At 33.7% G+C, this 19,462-nt stretch overlaps 1 protein-coding gene across 5 annotated transcripts in view; it reads right to left on the bottom strand.

Moving 5' to 3' along the window:
- Positions 1 to 4,661: 4,661 nt before the first annotated feature.
- Positions 4,662 to 19,462, bottom strand: part of TAF1B (TATA-box binding protein associated factor, RNA polymerase I subunit B) — a 111,945-nt gene continuing 97,144 nt past the window's right edge. Inside the window, exons 15-16 of one of the 5 annotated variants that reach the window (XM_074209647.1) lie at positions 17,234 to 17,348; positions 4,662 to 4,715 (exon numbers count right to left, since the gene is read on the bottom strand). In XM_074209647.1, coding sequence (XP_074065748.1) covers positions 4,677 to 4,715; positions 17,234 to 17,348 — 154 coding nt within the window. In that variant the 3' untranslated portion in view covers positions 4,662 to 4,676. Of the gene's footprint in view, positions 4,716 to 13,129; positions 17,349 to 19,462 lie in introns of those variants that run through there. The other 4 variants (XM_074209648.1, XM_074209644.1, XM_074209646.1 and 1 more) reach the window with 4 other exon arrangements.

The following is a 19,462-nucleotide window of genomic DNA, read 5'->3' as shown; positions in this document are numbered from 1 at the left end:
CATAATTTTTCCCTCCCTTCCTTCTCTTCCCTCTCCCCCTGACAGAGAGCAATCTAATATAGGTTCTACATGCAGATCCATATTAATCATGTTGTGAAAGAAGAATCAAATCCAAATGGAAGAAAAAAAACATGAAAGAAAACAAATAAAAAAAGATTTTTAAAAATTGAAGATAGTAAGCTTTGATCTGCATTTAAACTCCCCAGTTCTTCCTCTGGATATGGATGGTATTTTCCATCACAAGTCTTCTGTTGAAATAAACAAGTCCATCATAATTGATCATCACCTGCTAATGTGTACAATGTTCTTCTGGTTCTGCTCACTTCACTCAGCATCAATTCATGCAAGACCTTTCAGGCTATTCTGATATTCCATCCTTCATGATTTCTTATAGAACAATATTATTCCATCACAATCATATTCTACAATTTGTTTAGCCATTCCCTAATTGATGGGCATCCCCTCAATGTCTAATTCTTTGCCACCATGTAAAGAACTGCTATGAATATTTTTGTACATGTGGGTTTTTTAGCCTTTTTCCTGATCTTTTTGGGATACAGACCTGGTAGTGATATTGTTGGATCAAAGGGTATGCACATCAACAATCATTTTTGCAAGGTTTTGGTTTTACATTTTTCTCCCTCCCTTCCTTTCCTCCTCCTGTCAGAAAGCAATCTAATAAAGGAAAAGAAGATTGTAAAGATTGATGAATTTTTTAAAGTGAAATATGAAGTAAGGTATTCAACTGATAGAGGAGAGGGAAGAGGAAGTCATAAGAGAATTGAAGTGGGTTGAAAATTTTGCAAAAAAGTCATTGAGGTTATAAAGTGAATTAATCAGGATATAAAATGATTGCCTAGCAACAATGAGAGCCAATGCAGATTGATTATGTGGCATAAATTAGTAGTGGATTTAATTAACAAAGTTTCGTGATTTTTTTCCCTAGCTTTTTTCAGTAGCATATAAGTAGGAATAGGTTGGAGGGAGGGATCTAAGGCTGAGCCTTGGAAGGGCAGACCAGTGATAGGATAAGGGTTCAAGGGACTTGAACTGGTTTATTAAGGAGTCAAATGAGTAAGGGAGGAATGTGGCCAGTGCAAGTGTGATGGCCTCCAAGAAGAACTGAAGGGTGGAGGAATTAGAGAAGAGGACACAATGGTTAGGTTAAGAGTTGCAAAGCAAAGGAAGAGATGGAATGACAAAAGTTTGTGATCAAAAGAATTTCAGAATTTATGATCATGGAAGTAGAACATTTGTGGCCGATGGCAAGACTAAGACCATCTCCAGGTGTAACTGTAGGTGGGATGGAAGAATAAAAAGAAACTCAGAAATTGAGGTATTTGAGGGAGTATCAATATATCTGTTGAATTCCCCAATTATATGGGCAGGAGTTGGGAAGGTAAAAAAAGACTATGAGCCAGGAACTGAAATCATTAAGGAGAGTGTCTTGTAGATTGACAAGAGTAGCTACCAGACTATTGATTTGATGATAAATGAATGAATGGTCTACAAAAAGGAAAAATTACTGAGCAAGGGTGATAAAGGAAAAAGACTGGAAGTGGCAAAGTGGGGGGGCAATACATGTTCCAATTTTACCTCCTCCTTCTGGACCATGGTTATGGTCATGGGTATGAATGAAAGTGCAAATTGCTGGAAACGAGTGGCCAGGAAAGGAAGTCATTTAATTCATCTCAAATTGTTCCAAAACAGAAAAAGACCAGGTGTGCTGAAATATCTAGCAAATTTTTCACTTATAAGTAGATAAAAGTACTTTTCTGTTAACTTTTTCAGGTATTAGTATAAGGTAAGTCTGGTTCTAAAAATCAAACTATGTTAAATACTTCATAAGAGAAGACATATAACACTAAAAGATCCTTGACTATATTTTACAGTATAATTGATATTGTAAGAATTAGCTGAGCTTTCAAAATAAAAAAGCCATATATATATATGTATATATATATATGTTTGGTCACTTAAGAAAAATGGGTTATTAGCAATCTGTATTTTATGACAATAATTCACAAAACTTTGAAAGAGACTTCTAAACTGGAACTTATATTCACATTCTTCTCTATGTTCCAGAAAATTCCTCTTCTCTTCTTTTAGTGGTTGTACAGTTCTGTGTAAATTCATGTTTTAAGGAGAGTGTTTTTTCTTTTTCTTTTTTAAAAAAAAGAGGAAAAAACTATAGGTAATAAAAACCAGGTTAAATGCAAGGCTGCCATTAGCAGGTAGACTCCCTAGCCTTGGGCTATCTAGCCCTGCTTTGAGGCAGGGGCTCTACTTGGGCTGTAGCAATGCTGAGTTTCCAGAGAACAAGTCACTGGAGATAAGGCACTAGATGACTCTTATATATATTAACTATTATTAGTCATAAAATAATATTGATTGACAAAACTGTTGGAGGATCAGATATGAAATAAATCAGAGACTCTTATAAATCTAATTTTTCCTTGAGCATATGGAGATTCAAACTACCTAAAGAAAGAAAACATATTACTGAAGCACAAAACAACCACAAAAAGATCATATTTAGGCTTTTCCCTTGTCTTCATAGTCATAAAATATTCTTTGTAAAATGGAGATGCTATTATCTTCAGTGTTGTAAAAGAAAATAAGAACGCCCTTATACAAATGGGAGTTATTATTGTCTACTTTTACTTGCTCTAATACTAAGGTTCAGAATTATAGTTCTACATTTAACAAAATACAGCTAAGAAAAATTTCATTTCTCCAGTGTTGTTCAATGAAAAGAGAATGCATTTGGAATCAGACGGCTTGTCTTTAAATATTGGATGTTTGAACTTGTACAAGAAGGGTTACAGATCTGCACCTCTCTTTCTTAATTTGTATAGAGAGTGTTGGAACAGACACCTACTAAAGTCTCTTTCTGCTCTAATTCTTCTGATCTATGATTTTAAGATACTTTGGGCTTTTGATGGTTTAAATGGTTTGGGGTTTGATGGTTTAAAAATAATTATATGCACTTATAACCCTTTGTGATGTTATGAGTTGGCCATGGGAAGGAGACTGGGAAAAATATATTATTACTAATCAAAGCTCACATTTTTTTATAGAGTTTTACAGCTTACAATGGACTTTATGCACAACTCTATGGGGTGAGTAAGTAAAGCATTGTTTCTATTTTATTGATGAGGAAACAGGCACAGAGAGATTAAGTGCCTATCAGAATAAAATAAGTAAGTGGCATAGATTACTTTCAAACCCATCAGAGAATTAGGCTATTCAGTCTAATTCATATGGAATAAAGAATCCCTTCTAAAACATTACAAGCTGTCATCCATTCTTTGCTCCAAGATCTCCAGTAAGGAAGAACCCAAGACATCCCAAGACCTTTTAAAGAGATGGGTTTTTAAAATATATTTTTACTTATATCTATTTTTAATATTTATGTATATATGTGATACACACAGATATATTAATATATCCTTCTCCTCTCAAAGAGCCATTCCATATAACAATGAATTTTTCTTAAAAATTAGAGGAAAGAAATCAGAATAACTAATACATAGATAAAATATGAAAATGTATACAATTTTCCTTGCCTCCTTATCATCTTGGATTCCTAATATCTCTCAACATTGCATATCCTAATTGTTGCCAAGGTCTGATGATTTCACCTTTGCAACATCTCTTGAATACATCTCCTTCTCTCTTCTGACTCTGCCACCAAACTGAGGCTGGCCTTTATCATATACCTCAACCTTGCTGGCCTGCTTCAAGTCTGTCTGTCTTTCTACCCCCCCCCCCCCCCAATTCAATCCATCCTCTATCCAGTCACTAGTATACAGAATGATTCTCCAAACTGCAGGTCCAATCATGTCATCCTCCTACTCAAAAAAAACTCCAGTGGCTTCCTATCACCTCCATGAGCAAATAAAAAAATGCTTTCTTTGGCATTCAAAGTCCTTCATAACTCAATCTACTACCTTTCCAATCTTCTCCTGTACCTTTCTCCCAGACTGGTACTCCTCAATTAAGTGATTTTGGTCTCCTGGTAATTATATGAATAAGAGAATCTCTCAGCTTAGTGCATTATCTCTGGCTGTCCCTCTGTGCTGACATCTGACCTCCTTAAGTCTTGACTTTTAAGTTGACAAGAGACCTTTCCCCACCCCTGTCAATTCCGGTACCTTTCTTCCTATTTATCCTGCTTGCTGTGTATGTATTGGTTTCCATGTTGTCTCCCCATTAGATTGTAAGCTTTCTGAGGGCAGGAATTGTCTTTTTGTATACACAGTGTTTAGCATGATGTCTGGCACATAGGAGATGCTTAATAAATGTTAATTGATTAATTGATTGTGGGCCCCTCCACCTCTACAAAGGAATAAGGGAATTTCTTTTCATATTTTAAAGTTAATCAGATTTACTTTAGCTTATTTTGGAAAAAATCAGTATTTAGTCATTCAAACTAGAATATTATACTTTAATCACATAAGGACAATTAATAAGTCATTTTTAATTTTGAAGAAACAGAAATAAGCATTACTGACAATTCATTATATTACTCTGCAGTCACTGTTCCTATTTTGTCTGATTTAGATCATTTGACAAGTGGTGCAAACTCTACTGAGATGAATATTATGTTATCAAGGCATTCATCTGGATGTTTCTGATGCCAAGTCCAGGCTCTGAAGATGACATGTCTTTTCCTAAGACTCTAGGTCCATCACTTCTGCTTTAGACTTTAGCTGAAAGATCATAAAAGTTGTTTAAAGATTGACCCTTTAAATCAAACATATCAATGTGGATAGATGTACATTTATGCACACTAGATAAACTTGAATCATTTATTTCCTAATCCATAACATCCCTGACTATATTTTTTTCCCCCAAAGCACTTCATGCTGCCCTTTCATGTAGATATATGTAACTACAACTGGCTCTAATTTGGTCCCAATCTGCATTTCCAATGCTATCTTATAGGATTTCCCTTCAAGTATCATAGCTAAGTTTGGTCTTTCTTCATTCCCTTGATCAAATCTAAGTTTTCTCTATACATTGCCTTTTATATATGTACCGAAATAACCCCATAATTCTAACTCTTCCCTAATTTCACGCTCCAAAACCTAGTTCAAATGCCACCCTCTCTAGGAATTCCTCCTCTCCACCCCATGGCAGAATTGTTTGTTCCTTGAATTACCATAAAACTTAGCTTTATTGTACTTTGAAATTTTGCCCTATATAGTAGTATGTGCATGCAATGTTGCCTATCAGATTATAAACTTTTTGGGAAGAGGAACCATATCTTTCTTATTCATGTTGTATTTTCCCACACCCTTTGCCAACCGTCTCCACCTGCATAGTAGAAATTCAATAACTGTTTATCAGATAAATGACTGAAGATCATATAAAATTTCAGTGGATTCCATTTTCCTCTTGCATAAAATGTATGTCTGTTTTGCCTTAAACTTGCATTTATGTTAATAACTTTTGGAGAATTCAGACAACACCAACATTTTAAATTCAAAATTACACTTCATAACAATGAAGGATTTTTGTTATTAGAAATATAAAACAAGATTTCAGAAGAGATTCCTATACAAATATCTAAATATGACATATTACAAATGGCAAAAATGATATTTTTTAATCATTAAATTCCTAGAAAACTGAAAATCAATCCAGAAAAGACCTTAGTTCTTTCTGGTCTTGTCCAGTCCATCCACCTTCCATTGACTATTTTATAGATTAGGAAACTGAAACTTATATTGAAAGTCACACAACTTATTAGAGCAGACCTGGAAGAATATAAGGGACTCTTGATTCCTAGTCAAGCATTCTTTTCCCAATGTTATATTATCTTCCACATGAAACTTGTAATTACTATAAAAATTCAAAAATTTATTACAGACAACTATAAGGTTAGAAAAAACATTTTTTAAATTCATTTTTTTTCAAACTTTCAGCTTGCTCCCTTAAAACTCCTTCCCTCCCTTTCCTCACCTCCTTACTCCATAGTGAAAAAAGCAAGACAAACAGAACATCTGTTACAAGCATATATACAGTCAAGAAAAACAAATTCCCACATTGGCCTGTCTTTAAATTTGTCTTAATGTGAAATTAGGTCCATCCAGGAGATGAATAGTGTATTTTTATTATTAATCCTTTGGAATTGTGGTTGATCAGAGTTCCTAAGTCTTTCAAAGTTGTTTGTCTTTACAATGTTATTTTTACTGGGCACATAGTTTTCCTGGTTCTGGTTAGTTCTCTCCATATCAGTTCATATAAATCTTCAAGATTTCTTTGAAACCATTCCCTCTATAATTTCTTATGATACAATGTTATTCCATCATTATAAATAAACATTTGTACCTATTGCACAGGATATTCCACATGCCTGGAATGCTCTCCCTCTTCATCTTGACTTAGCATCCTTAGTTCTTTCAAGGTTCAGTTTAGGGACCACTTATATTTTCTGATTTCCTCAGTTAATGTTCTACCCCAACCCCAAGTTATTTTGTATTTACTTGTTCAGGTTGTTGTTTCTTCATTTTTTTTTAAGTTTTTTCAAGGCAATGGGGTTAAGTGACTTGCCTAAGGCCACACAGATAGGTAATTATTAAGTGTCTGAGGTTGAATTTGAACCCAGGTACTCCTGACTCCAAGGCCGGTGCTCTATTCACTGCACCACCTAACTGCCCTCTTCTTCATTGAGAGGTTATGCTATGACATGCAAGTAAATTGGATTTAAGCAAGAGAGGGCTGTGCTAAATCACCAGCCTCTACATGCAGTGGGAGGCCTTGGCCTTGTACATTTAAAAGCTAAGGTCCTTAACAGGTCTCAGTTTTATTGATGCACTGCCCATTCAATGACTGAGACTAGGTAAGAAAAAAATGAGGCCAAAAATGGTCGTTTTTACCTACACCAAAAAAAAAAAAATCAATATGAGATTTCTGACCAAAATAGAAACAATTTCTATTTACACTCATGCTGAAACCAGAGTCCAAACTAAGACCAAGTTATGTCTCTCCCCTAGTAAAATATAATCTTTTTGAGGGTAGGAATTATTTTATTTTTTGTCTTTGAACTCTCAGCACCTAATACGATCTTTTCTCTCCCCCTCCAGCTCCCCAATACCATGCCTCCACCACCCACCAAAAATGAAAAAAGAGAGGAAAAACATCCTTTGAAACAAATATGCAAACAAGAGATTCCAAAAATATATTTCTTGTTTTGCTTCTTGAGACCATCCCATCTCTGCCAGGAGGTAGAAACATGTCTTTTTAGTGTTCTCTTAGAATCCTCATGACCACTGAAAGAACTTCCGAAGTTCTTTGCCTTTACATTAATATTGTTTTTATTATATTCTGGTCTTGCTCCCTTAACTCTGTACTGGTTCTTATAAGTTTTATCAGATTTCTCTGAAATTGTCTCTTTCATCATCTTCAGTAAAATAAAATTCCATTACATTTGTATATCATAATTTGTTCAGTCATTCTCTTAATTGATAGATATCTTTGTTTTCAGTATCATAATACAAAAAGAATTGCTATGAATAGACAGACAGATAGGATCTTTTATTTTTTATTTGACTGATTTGGGGTTTTGACCTAATAACTATATTGCTGTGTAAAAGGGTTTGCAGTTTTAGTAACTTTTTGGATAGTTCCAAATTACTTTCCAGAATAGCAAGTCAATTCATAGTTATACCAACAGGACATCAATGTGCCTGTGCCCCAAAGCAACATTTGCTATTTTCCTTTTCTGTCAACTTTGCCTATCTGGATGATGTGGAATCTCAGAATTGCTTTAATCTGCATTTCTCTATAGTGATTTAGAGATTTTTTACATCATTGTTTTTAACTACAGAAAAAGCAGAATTTCTCCCTTTGAAAACTGCTCATTGGGTGGCTAGGTGGTGCAGTGGATAGAGCACTGGCCGAGTCAGGAGTGCCTGAGTTCAAATCCGACCTCAGACACAATAATTACCTAGCTGTGAGACCTTGGGCAAGCCACCTAACCCCATTTGCCTTTAAAAACCTAAAAAAAAACCCCCAAAACCCTGCCCATTTAAATTTTTTGAACACATCAATTGAAAAATGGCTCTAATTCTCTTCCATTTGAATAAATTCCTCATTTATCTTAGAAATAAGATTTTTTTATCAGAGAAACTTATTTGGAAGATTCCCTGCTCCCCGTCACCTCCACTTATTACCTGCTTTCAATCTAAACATGAATGCATTATTTTATTTGTGCAAAATCTTTTAATATTTGTCTAATCAAAATTGTCTTATTTTGGCAGATACCCTCTTATCCCTTATTTGGACATGAACTTTTTTTAATTGATATTTTATTTTTCCAGACACATGTTATGAAAGGTTTTTTTTAACCATTCATCCATATGCAAATGTATATTTTTAAGTTAATTTTTTTCCACCCTCACTTCCCAATCCTCCTTCCCTTAGCAGTGAACAGTCAGATGAATATTGTACAAACACATTTGTATTAAACATGTTTACAGATTAGTCATTTTTGGTATGAGGAAGTAGAAGTAAGGAAAAGAGAGAAAACCATGAGATAGGAAAGAAATACATAAGAGAAATTTTTTTTTAAAAAAAGAATGTACAGGGCGGTTAGGTGGCACAGTGGATAGAGCACTGGCCCTGGAGTCAGGAGTACCTGAGTTCAAATCCGGCCTCAGACACTTAATAATTACCTAGTTGTGTGGCCTTGGGCAAGCCACTTAAACCCATTGCCTTGCAAAAACTTAAAAAAAAAAGTGAATGTAGTATTCATCAGATTCTGAAGGACTTTGGTTTTTTTGTTTTGTTTTCTTTTTCTTCCTCTGGATGGGGATAGCATTGTTCATAGCCAGTCTAATAAGGTAGGCATGAACTTTCAATTATTCAAATAGCTGAAAAAGGTAATTTCTTTCTTGTTCTTCTAATTTATTTATATTGTGACTTTTTATGTCTATGTCCCATATCCAGTTAGAGCTTATCTTGGTATATGTGTGACAAATCAAAACTATTTACAGTTTTCCCAGAAATTTTTGTTGAATAGTAAACCCATACCCCAGGAGCTATGGTCTTTGGATTTATCAAACACTGGACTTCAAGGATCATATATTTCTCTTTTTTTTACTCTTTAATATGAAATATTTATTAATCAATATGACAAAAAGCTAGGATGATCATATTTACTACATAGAAGGTAAAAAATCAAAATATATCAATTCACTCATAAACCTGAATCTTACTCTATTGACAATTTACAAGTGTCTGAATGGAGGAGTAGACATGTACACACAGAAATTTAGCAGTGAAGTATAGGAATAGGGAAACTTATGAACAGAGGATAATTCACAACTGGACTTCAGGCCTGGATGTTTCTCATTCTTTGAAAATGCAATAAATATGTATAAAGATCCTACTGTGTGTCAGTCACTATGCTAAGCACTCTAAAAATATCTCATTGGATCAACTTGATGAGATAGGTGCTGTTATTATCCTCATTTTACAGGTGAGGAAACTGAGGCAAGCAGGGATGAATTGCCTTGTCCATGGTCATTCAGTTAGTAAATGTCTGAGACTGGACTAGGGTCTTCTTGATACCAAATCCCTGCTCTAATCACTGTACCACCTGGATGCCTCATTCTTTGGATTTTTAATGCTTTACACCAGGATTCCCCCCATGAAACAAAAGGATCATATATTTCTGTATGTTGCATACATCTGTATGTTACATTATCTGTAATAATGATTGACCTCTCTTTTTTTAACTAATGTATAATTGCTTTAGTGATTTTTGGGCTAAAAAATAGTTTGAGAGCTGGTATTAGTACCTTTTCTCTATAAAGTAATCCTTTGCATTTTGATTAGTATGGCACAGACAAAATAAATTAATTTAGGTAATATTGCCATAGCAATTAATATTACTCCATTACTTAGGTTTTATATTTCCACAAAAGTGTTTTGAGTTGTATTCAAACAATTACTATTTATGCATCAAGGTAGGAACTCCCAATTATTTTATATATTTTGTGGTTATTTTTCAATGAAATTTACATATCACTGGGTTTTTTTTAATACATAGAAATGCTAGTAATCATATGCATTTATTTTATATCCTACAACTTAGAAGTTATTGTTTCAATTAAATTTCAGTTGACATTTTGTCATCTGCAAAAAGCAATTCTTTCATTTTTGCCCGTTTCCTGAATTTTTTTCTTTCTTTATTGATAGTTACCATTTCTACCATCATGTTTAATATTAATGAGAATGTATATCCTTGCTTTACTCTGATCTAACTGGAAAGATCTTTTTACTTTAATTCTATTACATAATAATTCTGGCTTTTTTTTTTTTTTTGCAAGGCAATGGGGTCAAGTGGCTTGCCCAAGGCCACACAGCTAGGTAATTATTAAGTGTCTGAGGCCAGATTTGAACTCAGGTACTCCTGACTCCAAGGCCAGTACTCTATCCACTGTACCACCTAGCTGCCCCCCCCCCCCCCCAGGCTCTTTGTTTTAAATAGAAACTATTATGTAAAAAATCCACTTCTTTAAAAAAAAAAAGTGGAAACTTAAGTCTCTTCTTTGATTTTTGAGAATTTCTACTTTGGTATTCATTTGGGGATTTTTGATTTGTTGCTTTTCTAGTTGTCTTACTAGAAGAAAACTAAGAAATAAATATCTTCTCAGACCCTAATGTTTTCAACAAGTTAAACTGGCAAAGGACTTGGGAGTGTTTTTGTTTTTGTGTTGATGATTTTGAGAAAGAAATCAGAGGAATGGAAGAATATTCTGGGGAAGAATGGAGAATGCCCTTCCCCCACCCTTCAATTTATTTTTTTGGTTTAATTTTCAATGAAGGAATGCTTTAGCTGCCTCACATAATTCTTTGTATGCTGCCTTCTTGCTACCTTTCTTTGATTAAATTTCCTGTTACCTATTTGATTTTGATCCACTATTTTTTTAAGATTAAGTGATTTTTTTGTATCCAATTAGTTTTTAATTCAATAAAGGTTCTTTTTTAAATATAATTTAAATTGGATTATGCTCAGAAAATGATGTTAGTATTTCTGATTTTCTGCATTTGTGAAGTATGTATGCCTTCAATTCATGGTAAAATCTTGTAATGGTGCTATGCACAGTTAAGAACTATACAAACTCTTTTCTCATTCAGTAATCACTGGGAGTTATCATCTTTAATTTTTCAAAAATATTATTCATATCCTTAACTTTCCTGTTAGCCTAGGACTCATAGGGCTTCATTATTAACTTGACTGTAGTCACTACTGTCTATTCCTCCCTACAATTTGATAAATATTTTCCTTAAAAGTATAATAGATTGTTTCAGCTTCTTATTTTAATGTTGCTTGAATCTTTGTTTCAAGTATATTTCTTGGAACAAACATATTACTCAACTCTATCTTCTATTCCATTTTGGTACTCTTTTTTTTTTTTTGCAAGGCAGTGGGATTAAGTGGCTTGCCCGAGGCCACACAGCTAGGTAATTATTAAGTTTCTGAGGCTGGATTTGAACTCGGGTACTACTGACTCCAGGGCCGGTGCACCACCTAGCCACCCCACTCTCTTCTGTTTTATGGGTGAATTTATCTCATTCACATTGGTATAATTAATTGTACATTGCCCTCCATCTTATCCTCTTATTTTTTCTCTTTGCCCCTCTGTCTCCTTCTTTACAAAGAAAATGCTTAAGAATTTCTCTAAGCCTGGAAAAACTTATATGAATTGATGTTGAGAGATGAGCAAAAACCAGAAGAACACTGTACACCCTAACAACATGGGCTTACTCACTCCATCAGCACAATAATAAGGGACAATTTTAGGGGATCTGTGTGTGATAGAGAATACCATCGGTATCCAAAGAACTGTGGAGTTAAATGAAGACAAAAGATTATTATCCTCAATTTTTAAAAATGTCATCTTATGTATTACATAAATTTGCTGTCTCTAATATTTTCTTTCTTTCTTAAGGATATATATTTTTTCTCTCAACAAATTCAATTTTGATGTATGTATATCATGGAAACAAATGTAAAGACTATCAGACTGCGTTCTATTGGGGGAGGGGAGAGGGAAGGGAGAAAAGGGGAAAAATTGTAAAATTCAAAACCTTGCAAAAAAAAAGATTGGTAGACACTACTATTGTCTATAATTGGGAAACAAAAATATATTTAAAAAGAATTTCTCTAATACTTGTGATGAATATAAATGATAGTATCTTTTTCTCTTCCCTTTGTCTCATAGTCAGTTTTTACTATTTCTGCCCCCTCCCACTTTTAATCCTTTCATGCTCCCACCTCTATCAGAGGGAGAATTTTTTGAGTTGGGGAATGACTTATGACAACTCTTTCATAATTCTTGCCCTTCTTTTAAACTCTTTCCTTCATCTCCATTCCCCATTGAGTTTAATAATATTTATACACTTCATTTTTCATGTATTCAACCCTCCTTTATTTAGTCAAGATGAAAGTGAAATTCATGGAAATCTGGTTCCCCTATCATTTCCTCAGTGTTTGTATATGCTTCATTTCATATACTCCTATAAAGACAGTAAATTCCCTCCCTTTTCTCTCCTACTTTCCTATTTTTCTGATTTCCCCTCTCTTAAATACAGAGGAAAAATAATTTTAGGCCCTCTTTCTATATGTTCTTTGAAGGCATTAGGATTCTGAGATTTGTTTTCTAATGCCCTACTAGGATGTGAACAATGTATCTTCACAGTCTCTCCAAATTGTGAACTTTCTTATTTTGCTTTTCTCTTATGCTTGTATTTCAAATTATTTAATTCTGACCTTTTCATCAGAAATGCTTAAACATTCTTTATTCATTACTATAGAATAATAGTGAGTTTTACTGGGCAGGTTATTCTTAGTCATAAGCTTTAGATTTTAGATTTTACAACATTTTTTTTACAAGGTCTCCTTTCTTCCACAACAGCAACTGCACATCTTGAGTGATCTTAATTATGGGTCCTTGGGATTTATTCAATTTCTTGCTTTCTGAAAGTTACAGTATTTTTTTCCTTTGAAATGGAAGCTTTGGGGGCGGCTAGGTGGCATAGTGGATAAAGCACCAGCCCTGGAGTCAGGAGTACCTGGGTTCAAATCCGGTCTCAGACACTTAATAATTACCTAGCTGTGTGGCCTTGGGCAAGCCACTTAACCCTGTTTGCCTTGCCAAAAAAAAAAAAAAAAAGAAATGGAAGCTTTGTATTTTGACTTTGACATTCTTGGGAGAATTCATTTTGGAATTTCTTTTAGAAGTGAAGTGTATTCTTTGTCTTCTGATTCTAAGAGACTTGGCCAGTTTGAAAGTTGTTTTTTTGGAGACAGAGAATTTTTATTTATCCTTGATTTATTTCCTATTATCTCATATTCTCTTTTTATCTTTGATTTGATTTTATTATTTCTTATAATATCATGGAGTCACTGATTTGTTTGGACCAACCCTCCTAACTTTTTGGAGTTAAGGTTTATCACCATATATGCCAAGTTATTAATTCTCTTTGCCATTCTCCTCTAGACATTCTATTTTATGGCTCATTTAATTTCTTCTTGGTACTTTTGAAATCCTTGTGGTTAGGAAATTATTTTTTCAAAACCTCTATGTGGATTTGTGGAATTAGTTCACTTCTACTAGGTTTAACCATTGGGTAACACAGTCCAAAGAATTTCCTTTTGGTTGGTTTCTGTTTCCGGACTGTGAGTTTGTGCTTAGGTCAAACTGTACTTCCATCCTTCCAGATGGCATAGGTAAGTCCTGCTTGCACCTAAGTGCAGTGGCTAAAAAGAGTCTACTTTCTGTAGGAACGGTCTATCCTTGTCTCCCTCCCACTGTGCTTCAGCATCAAACTACTTGGATTCTAGACAGGCATTTTGAATGGGCTGCTTAGATGAGTAAGGGGTAGGTTTGTCTGGATCTGGTCTGATCCTGTTTCTTGCTGCTGTTGGATCCACATGATGGGCACTGTTCTAAGCTGTTCCATCTCCTACTGGTCTCTGGGGTCACCCTGAATCCAGTGCTCCTATGGTCTGGTCTCCTGTTGTGCCTGAAACTTTCCAGGCTTTTTTCAGAGTACTGCTCTGACATTGTCTTCTGGTGTGTGGTCTGGATACTTTTACATGTTATGGCTTATTTTCCACAGGATTATAATAGTCTTTTGATGTAGTCATCTACTAGTTTTCTTTCTGGGGTACTTTTAGAACTTTACTTGAGTTTTCTGGGTAGCTGGGCTTTTCTAGATCCTATTATACTGCCATCTTCCCATGATCTTCACCAACACTCTTTGAAGGACAGAAACGATATGTTGGTCAGGCATTAAAGTAATTATAATTATATATATTTCTATTACATCCGCTTAAGTCTTTCCCTGATGCCTCATCCTGGGGTAGAGGTGACTTGAAGTTCTGCAAAATTATGTAAATTGAATATAAGGACTGCAGGTCCTATTCAAAGCTGGAGGGGTTTCTAATATGAAACGGATGATGAACTGTATATTTGCTATCCGACGATCTACTACTAGCAATGAGATTATTGAGTGAAAATATGAAAACTTCTTACTTTTGTTGTGTAACTTTTATTGCCCTCCACAAACTAAATATTCTGGCAATGTATGGGCATATCTGTTTTTCTATGAATCATCTACTACTGAGCTTTGTCATTTTTAGCTATTTATGCCAATGTGATCAAAGATGAAGTAGTATCTCAAAAGATTTTTTAATTTATGTTTACTAAGGTTGAAGATTTTTTTTATCTTTTTTTTAAGGTTTTTGCAAGGCAAATGGGGCTAAGTGGCTTGCCCAAGACCACACAGCTAGGTAATTATTAAGTGTCTGAGGCCGGATTTGAACCCAGGTACTCCTGACTCCAGGGCTGCTGCTCTATCTACTGCACAACCTAGCCACCCCTGAAGATTTTTTAATGATTCAATTTGACATTTTAAAAACATCTATGTGTTTCCTCTTTTGTACAATGGCTATTAATAAGTCTTATTTGTATGCATTCCTCATAAATTTTAGATGTTAAGTTTTGCTAGATTATTTTTATGCAAACGTTTTATATTATGAATTGATATTGCTTTAGTTTTTGCAATCAAAATCATCTGCATACCTTTATCTTTTATGTTCAAATAATAAGGCATAGAATTTGCATACTAAGGAATTGCCAACTGCTCAAATAATTGGAGCCTATATTTAGATAATAAAATCAAGTATAGAAGGTACTGGTTTAAAAAAATTGGAACTACTTGAAATTTCTTTTTATCAATATGAATTAGAAATAACTGATAAGTAGATAGGTCCCAAGCTATCAAAATTAACATAACATTTGAATAAATCACAATAAAAAGACTAAAAGATGAACAAAACATGAAAGTCATCTCATTACAAGGGTTAGTTCTCTCAGAAACAGAATCTGAGAGCTTCTAGCTCTCTAAAGCATTTCATTTCAACTTGTAATGCTTTATCAAAGGAAAGCTGAGAAAGTATTTGTAGAAAAGCACTCTGGAAGATAGGGCAGTCATTTGGCACCTTTTTTTATGGTCAAGAGAAATCACTGGCCTACTGCTAAAAAAATCAATCAATGTCTTTTTCAGATGTAAAAAGTAACAATTATTTGAAAGTCAATATTGTGTTCCTGATATTTCTTTACCAAGCTTATAAACAGGTTCAAATTAGTTCAATTGGATTCAAAAAACATCTTCAAAGTTTTTCTTTATTCTCTTCTCTTCCAATTATATTTCTTCTCCAGTTCATAGTGAAAGTAATGTGGCTATCAAAACTGATTCAAGATACACCATATTTATTTCACATTTTTAAGATTCCTACTTTGGACTAGAGCTCCACAAATGCAAAGACTATACAAGTCAGTTTCATATACTTCACATGATACTTCGTATTATTTTATAATACCTAGATTTAAATGAAGGTTTTCCATTTTAATACTTCACTAAACAACTTTAGTCTTGCCTTAAAATGAATACAAATTTCAGACATAATATTTAATAACTTTTGTGGCACTTGTTTCTGGAAAAACATTTATAAACAGTTCAAATCAGACATGGTTTTTAATACAGTACAACTATTTCAATAATGTAACTCTGTGAGCACTGTCAATCAGTCAACAACTATTTATAATGTACTTCCTATGTGTCAGGCATAGGGCAAAGCTCTGTTGATACAAAATTAGGGCAAAAAACATGGTCCCTGTTCTCTCTTAGTCCTGCAGACTAATGGAGGATAATGCAAACAATTATGCTATTTTAAAGATGACTTATTCTCATAGAGGAAATTCACCACTGCAGACCATCCTTTTTGCTCTGCAACTCAGGGTCTTAGTTCTACAAATATTAAGAGGTTAAGTAACTGCACATAACTAAAATGTGTCAGAAATGGAACTTTAAATCAGGTTTTTCTGACTTCAAAGATGGCCTCTATCCAATCACTAAAGCTGCCTATGTGGATTAATGTGAGTGTATATTATGTAACACACATAAATATACATATGAATACATACACATATTTAAATGGATTTTAAAATCTTTTTTTACTTTAGGTCAACATATGATTAAGTTACAAGTCACTTTAACCAATAAATTCCCCCACTGTTGTTTTAATTTCATTCAACAAATATTTATTAAGGTCTCAAACTAAGCACTCAGAGAAAAAACAAAGGTAAGACAATCTTAATTTGGCTTCATAGGTAAATAAAAACAATATCACGAATACTTTGCTATTGCTCAATAATTTGCTAAAAATTTTAACATTAAAGACTTTATAACAATGTTATTTCCATTAAGTCCTTCTTGATGTGTCTTTCTGTGGTGGTGACAACTCTGAATTCTCTGACAGCAGAATACCAGCTCTGGAAGGTAATATCAAGCTGCCAAGACTTCAAGGGATGCACTTGGCAGCAGCTCTAAGGATCATTCTGTTTGAAGAGGTTTTTTCACAAGAATGCTGAGTACCAGGATTTACTTCTCTGATTTACAGCAACTCATGAAATGTAAAACTTGTCAAATGTAGTGATGGATTGAGTATGCACACTGAAACAACAAATCTTTTGAAGTAATGAAGTAAGAGTTCTGTTGCAAAAATACTGTAAAGATATGTAGAAGCAAATTTATGAAAATCATTGCCACTTTTATCTTTTTAAGATCTTCATTTTTTTTTTAATTTGGAGGCTTTATTTTTTTTCTCATATTTTTTATAAAAAAGTCTCTTTTCAATTAAGCTTACCTCTTCATGAAGAAGTGAAGCCTTTATCCTCAGTAAGAAGGAAAAAAAATTTAGTACAAACTGGTAGCTCAAGGAAAAATTTGATTCTTCATAGGTAGTCACATGTTTACAGTAACTAGGAAAGCAAAAGAAAATATAGTTTAAATGGTAATATTTTGCTTTAGTTAAAATAAGAAAAGAAGTTATGATAGATCTAAAAGATTAAAACTTCTTGAATAAAAAGCAAAAAGCAAAAGAAACTGACCCAATAACTGATAAAAGTGAATTCTATGGTTTCCCAAGAAAGAATGGAATGTCAGCAGGATATTCCAAAATGGTTCAAAGGAGAAATTAAGATTATAACTGACAGAATTTATCAACTATACAGTTTAATAGAATAGAAGATCTTAAATTCATGGTGGTGAGTCTCTCCAAAGAAGTGAAAGAACATAAGATTGGAATACGAGGAAGTGATTTTGTTACATGAAAATTATACCATTAAAACTATTTTGCTCAAAAGGCAAAAATATTTTCCATGTATAGACAAGAGCCATACAAAATCTTTAGCATAGTTTACCCTAGTTTCCGATAAGACAAAGTAAACAACCCCAAATATGGGAATAGCTCTTGATAATCCTTCAAAGTTAAGTTCTCAAACTTGAATGTATCTCATTAATACAACAAAATACTGGCTATCTGAAACTCTTAGAAGGCATTCTATTATAACTGTTTTCCAAAAACCAATTGGTTTACTCCTTTTAGGAACCAAAACTATTTTGGATGGCAATGTTTCTATGTTGTACTACATACTTTACCTTCTTAAATGTTGGATAATACACATAATTTAATACAGTTTGTTGACTCAGGGTCATTTAGATGTATAACAATTATGTGTGGTAATAGCCTTCTCAGGTCTACTGGTTATGCCTCAGACATTATATTTTCTGTTTCTGTGATAACTATTTATATCTTTTCACTCTCCTTTTTGGTCTGGGTGGGAATTAAAATTTTTTGCTGCTGTCAATGTGACTGCTTCTAAATAGTACTTCTAAAAGTCTAGAACCCAAATAGGCAAGATTGTAAAACCACTGTATAAAGTATGTTAACTGACTATGAATGATGAAAGTGGTGATAGGGGGATGTAAACAGATATAGGAGAGCTATAAACAAAGCACATTAGCTCTAAAATATAGATCATAAGCTCAGAGATTTACAGCAGGAAAGAACCTCAGGTACCATTCTAGTACAATTTCCTCAGGTTATAGATGAGAAAACAGAGGCCCACCAAGATAAAGTTGACTTGCCCAAATTCATAAAGCAAGTAAGTAGCATAGCTGAAATTCCAATTCAGGTCTCCTGATTCTATATCTAATAGTCATTCAATAATACAATATCATAATATAAAAAATTCTGAAAATCTTCATAAGATGACAACGAATTTTTTTTTGGGGGGGGTTACATAAATTTGAGACCTACTTAAAAAAAAGCATGCATATGAAACAGAAGTTTTGAAAAATACAAACCAAAACATTAAAATACAAAACCCAATGTGGAACTAAAATCACCAATACCCTAATATAATTGGTATGGCTATAGACTCAGAATATCACAAATAACTGGACACCTTGGTTTTTAGAAAGTTTTTCTTTTTATTTCTGCTGCTTAAAAAAATCTTATTAGTAAAGGCTATGTAAGAGTATTATACTGAGACAGCTGGGTGACTTGTTGGATTCAGGAAGACTTGAATTCAAATTCAGTTTCAGATATTCACTAGCTGTATGAACCTGAGCAAGTTATTTAACCTCTGTCTTAATCCACTATAGAAGGAAATGGCAAATCATTCCAGTATTTTTGCCAAGAAAACCCTCATACAGGGTCATGAAGAGGTGGGCACAACTGAATAACAATAACAAGAGTACGTGAATAAGTAGCAATAATAGCAGTAGCAGTAGCAGCAGTAGTAGATAGCATTTATATACCACTTTAAAGTTTTCAACAAATCTAATGAGTATTTTCTCATTTTATCCTCAAAATAATCCAAGAACTATTATTATTCCTATTTTACAGTTGAGGAAACTGAGGTAGACAGTGATTAACTTTTCCAGGGCCACACAGCACATAAGTACCTAAAACAAGATTTGAATTCAGGTCTTATGAATTCTGAGTCCTGCACACATTGCACCACCAATCTATGATCTATGATCTAGGAAGAAAATGTAAAAAAAAAAATCTAATGATTTATAATTCTGA

Source organism: Macrotis lagotis, chromosome 1 (assembly GCF_037893015.1).
Source record: "Macrotis lagotis isolate mMagLag1 chromosome 1, bilby.v1.9.chrom.fasta, whole genome shotgun sequence".
In the NCBI taxonomy this organism is placed as follows: domain Eukaryota; kingdom Metazoa; phylum Chordata; class Mammalia; order Peramelemorphia; family Peramelidae; genus Macrotis; species Macrotis lagotis.
This window is presented reverse-complemented; position numbering and strand designations above follow the sequence as displayed.